At 50.7% G+C, this 7,505-nt stretch overlaps 1 protein-coding gene across 2 annotated transcripts; it reads right to left on the bottom strand.

Moving 5' to 3' along the window:
- Positions 1 to 868: 868 nt before the first annotated feature.
- Positions 869 to 4,591, bottom strand: LOC130024386 (asialoglycoprotein receptor 1-like). 2 transcript variants are annotated; one of them, XM_056115112.1, is made up of 9 exons: positions 4,449 to 4,591; positions 4,105 to 4,194; positions 2,982 to 3,098; positions 2,789 to 2,884; positions 2,641 to 2,712; positions 2,219 to 2,305; positions 1,981 to 2,132; positions 1,799 to 1,905; positions 869 to 1,724 (listed from the first exon to the last, which is right to left on the bottom strand). In XM_056115112.1, the coding sequence occupies exons 2-9, from the start codon at positions 4,169 to 4,171 to the stop codon at positions 1,568 to 1,570; spliced, it is 855 nt and encodes a 284-aa protein (XP_055971087.1). In that variant the 5' UTR covers positions 4,172 to 4,194; positions 4,449 to 4,591; the 3' UTR covers positions 869 to 1,567. The 2 variants fall into 2 exon arrangements, with proteins under 2 accessions (XP_055971087.1, XP_055971086.1); XM_056115111.1 differs by having other exon boundaries at positions 874 to 1,724; positions 4,445 to 4,590.
- Positions 4,592 to 7,505: the final 2,914 nt, after the last annotated feature.

Raw genomic sequence — 7,505 nt, forward strand, 5'->3', positions numbered from 1 at the left:
GTCAAAGGATAAATCCTTTTTAGAGTTACTTGAGACATTATCTGTGGACTTTTGTCAATTTTTGTTAATGATGCCATGTCTTGGGCTGGAGCGATAGCACAGCGGGTAGGGCATTGCCTTGCAAGTGGCGAACATGGCAGACCTGAGTTCAATTCCTTTGGCCCTCTCGGAGAGCCTGGCAAGCTACCAAAAGTATCTCACCCACCCGGCAAAGCCTGGCAAGCTACCTGTGACATATTCGATATGCCAAACACAGTAACAACAAATCTCACAATGGAGATGTCACTGGACCCGCTTGAGCAAATCGATGAACAATGGGAGGACAATGACAGTGATGCCATGTCTAAAAACTATTACTCTTGGAGCCAGTGCCATAGTACAGTAAGTAGGGCACTTGCCTTGCTCTAACTCACACCTGTAGGTAAGCCAGACTCCTATCCTAGGCATCAAACCCAAAGCCCAGACACTACTCATGGTCTCAGCTGCTTGCCAGGGCAACCAAGACAACATGCTAGCCAGATCACTGGGTTCAATCCGCAGCACCACTTATAGTTCCCCAACCCCCACCAGGAGTGATCCCTGAGCACAGAACCAGGAATCTCTGAGCATTATCAGGTATGTTTCCCTGCCCCTAAAAAAGACTTGGTGGTCTTGTGAACCCCATCTTGGCTTGTAGATTTTGTTGGGGGTTCCCTTTCCATGGTGCTAGTGTTCTGCATATTGGTTGCTTCCTGACTGCAGGCTCATCTTTGCATCATTGCATTTGCTACCTGTCTCTGGCCACTGCTTCTCAGGTCACTGTGTCACATGTACAAAAACCAATGGATGTCAGAATTTCAAGCAAAACTTTTATTTATTTATTTTTTGCTTTTGGGTCACACCTGGCGATGCTCAGGGGTTACTCCTGGTTATGCACTCAGGAATTACTCCTGGCGGTGCTCAGGGGACCATATGGGATGCTGGGAATCGAACCTGGGTTGGCCGCGTGCAAGGCAAAAGCCCTACCCACTGTGCTATCACTCCAGCCCCCTCAAACAAAACTTTTAAAGCACCTCAATACATCAGTTTTGTTTGGGGTTTGGAAGTAAGATTGCCATAAGTAGGACAGTCTTTGCTAATGATACTTCTACAGCTGAAACTCAACGAGCAGAAAGCCTTGCTCTAATTTACACCTGTAGATAAGCCAGACTCCTAACCTAGGAATCAAATCCAAAGCCCAGACACTCATCACAGTTGCTTACCCAAGGCAACCAATACAACATGCCAGCCAGCTCATATCCAATTCCTAACCCCCAATAACCAGACAGTTTGTAGAATTTTAGTATATTTTCTCTCCATTTTACAATTTACAAAAAAAAAACTTGACAAAAATAACCTGCAAAAATAATTCCATAGGTTTCACTCTCCACCCCTCCAAACATCACTGACATTCCTCAGAGACCATCCTTTCCCTTCCCTAATCTCCCAGATGAAAACCTCTCCAAGGTGAAGGAGGGCCCCAATCAGGAGGCTCTCCGGCCCCAGGCAGATCCTTGAGGAAATAAATTAGCAGGAGAGGCAGGTGGCTCTAGGCCGTGCGGTTCCTCGCTGTCTCACACACCCAGCGGTAGAGTTTCTGGCAGACGTTGTCATTCCATCTGCCGTCCACAGTCAAGTGGGCGCAGTCCTCCCCTCCTCCGAGCCCGTGCCCGTACCAGTCATCAGGCTGATCTGGTCTCCAGTTCCTAAGAGACCAGAACCTTCAGCCAAGCCCCTGATGAGACCCTAGCTCAAGGGGCTGGCCGAGGCACACACTCACTTGAAACCCTTCTCGTAGTCTGTTCCGTCCACCCACTTCCAGGGCCCATTCTGGTCAGTGAGGCCTATCCAGGTGTCCACAGGGCCCATAAATTGCTGGACAAATTGCTGAGGAAGAAGAAGGGAGATGGTGAGCTCGTCTTAGAGCTGCAGGATCCCTGCAAAGCCCACAAGGGCCCTCACCTGCTCTCTCAGTGAGCCAATCACCACCAGGTGGGCATTCTCCAGCCGGCAGTAGTTGTCAGCTTCCGGCCAGGACTTGACAGAGCTAGAGAACCAGTAGCAGCTGCCCTCAAACTCCTTCCAGTTCACGGGGCAGCATGTCTTCTCAGAGACTGAGGGGTGCAGAGGAAGGGAAAGGGGCTAACAGGCTGCAGAGGTGAAGCGCGCAGGAGAGCTGGGTTGGTTGGGGGGCCCTCACCATTGCCTTGGAGGACAGCCATGTGACAGCTCAGGCTTCGAAGGCTGACCACAAACTGCTTCACATGGAGCAGCAGGGAGGAATGATCTGGGGAGATGCAGGCAGAGGTGGAGGGAAAGAACATCAGTGGGAGCCCTGGCAAGCAGCAAGGCTCTGTCATCTATGGACTGGGCCAGAGAGAGATGACAGGGGTTAAGGTGACACCTTTTGAGCCACTGAGCCTGGTTCCATCCCTGGCTCCACTCTCCACCCCCCACCCAGCACCACCAGGTGTGGCCCCGGAGCCTCTGAGTGCCACAGCAGTGCCCAGGTGATCCCCACCACAGTGCCACAATAAGCCTGGGCCCCTCGGGTATAGTTTGAGCCTCCCACAAACCTGGGTTGCCCTGAAACTTGCTCTGGGGCCCCTTTTCCTCTCTGACCTTCTTTCAGGCTGTGTTGCTGCTTCTCCACCTGTGACTCCAAAGATTTCATCTTTCTGCCCATACTTTCTCCTGGGGGAGAGACTGGGTCAGGGGCCCAGCACGCCTGCCCTGCGCCACCACAGCCCCTCGACACCCACCCCCTTACCCTGGATGTGCAGGTTCTTAACCTCGCCCTCCGTGGTCTTTGTGAAGTTGCTGAAAGTCTCTCTCAGAGTCTGCAGTTCCTCCTCCAGCTTGGAGTCTGGGAGAGAGAGGGCGAGGAGGGGACAAAGGGCACTGCGTCTACCATCACAGCTCTCACAAGCCCAGTCTCCCAGCCCACCCATCGGGGCACCCACGTTGGGATCCAATGACACAGATGACCAACAGCAGGAGGAGGCTGAGGCCCAGCGCGAGCAGCAGCAGGCGGGTACTGGAGCAGAGGCGCCGGAAGAGCGTCCGGGAAGGAATCAGCTCTGTCAAGGAAAGGAGTGGGGGGAAGCTGGGCTCAGGGGAAAAGAGGCCTGAACTCTGATCCTCACCTCAGAGGAGAGGAGGCTGCGCTGGCCCCAGGAGGGTCTTTGTAGATGAAGAAACCCAGGCAGTGTGTGACCCCAAGAGACCAAACAGAAAAGAGTCAGGAGCACAGCAAACCCCTGACAGGCCCGGCCTCTGCTGACACCCAGTGGCTAGACTGTGTCACTGGGACTTGGTGGAGGAAAACGAGCCAGCCAGCAGCATGGGGGTGGGGGTGGAGAAGAGAGTCCTGGCACCACCGCTAAGGAGGCAGAGAAAGAGGAGGCTTCTTTCTCCCCCCAAGAATCCCACAGCCCATTGGGCAGATGTAGGGAGAGAGCCCATGGAGCCCAGTTTCTTGTGAGTTGGAATCAGGGGCTTCTCCCCACTTCTCTCTTCCCCCACAATCCCCTCATCAAAGAGCGTCTGCCACCCCTCACCCCCCAAGAACTTTACTTAGCCCGGGACTCTCACACCTTCTCTCCAATGAAGAGAAGGCAACTTTATAATGTGGGAAATCTCCAGCTCTCTGTCTTGTCACACAAACTTCCCCCCACCCACACCCCCGCCTCAGACCAAATGGAGAGCATGCTCTAAGTCCTGTACACACATACTTGCTACACTTTCATGCTAACAGACACAGCAGAGGCTCACAGGGCGTTGGGAGAAGAAAGGAGGGAATATAACTTCTAGTTACCCCACACCCCTGATCCTATGCTGTCTCGAGGGTCCTGGAAAGCAGGCAGAAGGAGGTCAGGAGGTGTCACCGCAAGAGAGACTGCAGCCTCTGTACCCCCCTCACAAGGGGTGGCTCAAACCCCAAGTCTACATAAACAGAGTCTCCTCTGATCCTACATACATAACCAGATCCAGATCCAGGGACCTCTGAATGAAGCAGGAGCAGAGAAGGGGTGAGTCACCAAACGCCTGCCTTCCAGAAATGGGGATGGAGGTGCATCTCCTCACCTGTTGTGGATTGATGATCATTCTCCTCATTGTCCAGATGCTGAAAATCTTGATACTCCTTTGTCATGGTAGGGCTGACTGAACCTGAGACTAGGTCAAGTTTGGGGTTAGGGCTAAGATTGGGGTACAGGGTCTAACCACTTTCTAAGTGATTGGAAGTTTCATCGAGCTCCTCCTTGCCCTCGATGCATTCCCAGGCTTGATATACAAAAACCCATCAACAACCCCTACACACACACACACACACACACACACACACACACCCCTCAGGACCGGGACCTCAGGTCCCCTCCAATCCCTCCCACCCACACCTCAGTCCCCACTTTTCTTCCCCTTTTACTTGCTGAAGATCGAAAGGTTGAATCTCAGGTCTTGTTCAGATCCCAGACTAAGGAGGGGGCTGCACCCTGGAAAGTGGGGTGTATGGACAACCCTAGAGGGCAACGGGTAAAGGGGGAGGTCCACCCCTGGACTGCGTGTCCAAGCAGGTCGAAACTGGCATGTCCGGTGCCCGGGACTTTGGACAGTAAACAGAGGTGGCGATGGATTTGGAATACAGAGGACACGTGGGAGTCAGAGTGGGGGATGGGTTCCCTAGGGAGAGAAAGTCTCCTCTGTTCCCCCCACCCCTACATGCCTATCACTTATCACTGCAGTTTGGGGGTGCCTAGCCAGGAGGGAAGGGGGTAACGTGCTATTTCCCCTCTTTCTTTCCCTTTTCGCTTCAGCCTCTGAATTTCCCAGAATTTTTCGTTCTGTTTGTTTTGTGACCTCACCCACAGTGCTCAGGGCTTACTCCTGGCTCTATGCTCAGGGATCACTCCTGGCAAGCTCAGGGGACCATACATGGAACCAGAGTTGAATGCATGTCAGGCAAACGCCCTACCCACTGTACTCACGCCCTCCCAGAATTGTTGGTGTTTCCAAATACCCCTGACTGGAATCAGAGGGCCATGATCTCTACGCTTGTCTTTTTGGGGCCTGTGACCCTGACATCTGAACCCCAGCTCAAGATTCCCTAGCTCAGTCTTCTGGGGCACTCTCACTCCTGGGGAACAAAGTCCTCTGAGCAATATGAGGGCCATGAGAGCTGGCTTCCTGCCGCACTTTGCCTACACACGCCTTCATGGACTCCCCCGGTCCCTTCAACTGCCTCGTGCTGGTGTTGAGGCTCTGTACTTCCTAATCCACACACAGTCTGGTTGATAAGTAACGAGACAAGCCCTGGAGGTGTACTGAGTTACCCTGAATTTAAGGAGCATGGAATGGAGGCTGACTGAGCTCACAATCTATACATGGCCTCCGAATAAGATCCCGTGGTGAGACACCTATACTGCAGAATGTCACCCTCACAGTCCCACAGGGGTTCAGAGATGACTGTATCATAGAGTAGTATGTGTCTCTGAACAATGCTAACTCAGAAATTGGGCATATTCAAGATGTTTAAACATCTCTTTAGGCCCTAAATGTGTGGTCATGTAAATCCCACGTTAGAGAAAACTAGAGTCATGAGTTTTACATCCAATGAGATACTCTAGAATGGCTTTCAAAACATGGGAAAGCCCACATTTGTTTCGGTTTGGGAATTTTATCCAGTAGTGTTCAGGGGAACATAGAGTGCTGGGGATTGAACCCAGGGCTCCCACGTGCAAACCCTATACACCAGCCCTTTGGTCCACCTCCCCAACCCTCATCTGCTTTGAATGTCCTTTGGTCCACCTCCCCAACCCTCATCTGCTTCAAATGTCCCCCAGCCCCCACCCTATTGTTAGTTAAGTTACTGGGACTGTGGGCAGTCATTTTGGTGACTCTTGGGCTGTTGTATAGCATTCTCTGACTTCACTGTGTGTAATTCAGTTTATTCAGTTGGGTGCCGTTTAGCCTTGAAGAAGTAGGAAGCACCAGAGTGTGACGGATGCTGCTCACAGGGGTATGGAACTGGAAAAAACTGTATGCTTATAATCTGTACGTTCTTCTGTTTGTTATTCTGAAATAAATTTTCTTGAAATCTGGCTTCTACCCTATAACCACGTTGCCCAAAGTCTCTGATTAGAGAGCTGAAAATAGCCTCCAAATCCCTTAACTGCAGAATGGGGTCAGAAGTGATTGTCACTGGGAAAGCAAACTAGACTAAAAGCACAGGACACGAACTGCTCATTTGTAAGCAAGGGCCCTGAAAAATGCCAGAAAAAACTCTGGGATAGTAAAAAATAAAAGATGAATGGTGCCACAACGGTGTTTTATACACCTGGCAAACTTTTCCCTCTTTACATTTTACATTTATTCCTTTAAGAATATGGGCTCCAGGGGCTGGAGCAATAGCACAGTGGGAAGGGTGTTTGCCTTGCACACAGCTGACCTGGGTTTGATTCCCAGCATCCCATATGGTCCCCTGAGCATAGCCAGGAGTAATTCCTGAGTGCAGATCCAGAAGTAACCCTTGTGTATCACCGAATGTGACCCAAAAGCAAAAAAAAAAAAAAGGTATGAGCTCCACTCAATGCCTCTTTTGCAAACCACAACACCCAAAAGGAGAGAGAGAACAAAAGGGAATGCCCTGCCACAAAGGCAGGGTGGGATGGGGGGGGATGAGGGGTGGGAGGGATACTGAGACCCGTGGTGGTGGAAAATGGGCACTGGTGGAGGGATGGGTACTTGATCATTGTATAACTGAAACCCAAGCACAAAAATTTGTAAGTCTACAACTGTACCTCATGGTGTTTCACTAATAAAAATTTAAAAAAAAAAATATGGACTCGTCAGGGCAAGAGAGATAGGGCATATACAGCAGGTAAAGGCATTTGCCTTGCATGCAGCTAACGTGGGTTTGATGCCCGGCATCCATATGGTCCCCTGAGCACCACCAGGAGTAATTCTTCAGCACAGTCAGGAGATACCCCTGAGCATTGCCAGGTGTGACCCAAAATTAAAAATAAATAAAAAGAATATGGGCTGGATAGATAGTATGGAAGGTAAGATGCCTGCCTTAGATGAAGCCAGGAGTAAACCCTGAGCACAGAGGCAGTGACCAAAAACAAAACCCAAAAAAAAAAAAGGGCAGGGGTGTTGGAAAGATAGTACAGTGGGTAGGGTATTTGCCTTATACATGGCCAACCAAGGTTCACTCCCCAGCACCCCCAAATGAGCCCTAGAGTATCACCGGGTGTGACCCAAAAACAAAACAAAAAATATTTTTAAAGAAAAGGAGGTGGGGGTGGGGGTTAATATGCACTTTGAATTATGGAAGGTGCTCAGAGACAAAGCTTCATGTATTAATTTTTGATCTGCTTAATAACATGCCACAGACATAATAACATAAAACAACACCCATTTATTTGCTCAGCTCCAAGGGCAAAAGTCCACTGGGTTTCATGCTTGGGGCCACACAAAGGTGCCAGCAG

This window comes from Sorex fumeus, unplaced genomic scaffold (genome assembly GCF_029834395.1).
Source record: "Sorex fumeus unplaced genomic scaffold, SorFum_2.1 ptg000028l, whole genome shotgun sequence".
In the NCBI taxonomy this organism is placed as follows: Eukaryota; Metazoa; Chordata; class Mammalia; order Eulipotyphla; family Soricidae; genus Sorex; species Sorex fumeus.

What these genes read in the sequence shown, in the direction of transcription:
- LOC130024386 (XM_056115112.1), bottom strand. Translation starts at nt 4,171, where the DNA reads ATGACAAAGGAGTATCAAGATTTTCAGCATCTGGACAATGAGGAGAAT. An exon ending in CTGTGTCATTGGATCCCAAC is followed by an intron (nt 2,885 to 2,981) that starts GTGGGTGCCCCG and finishes TCTCTCTCCCAG; the next exon opens with ACTCCAAGCTGGAGGAGGAA. An exon ending in GCAACACAGCCTGAAAGAAG is followed by an intron (nt 2,306 to 2,640) that starts GTCAGAGAGGAA and finishes GCATCTCCCCAG; the next exon opens with ATCATTCCTCCCTGCTGCTC.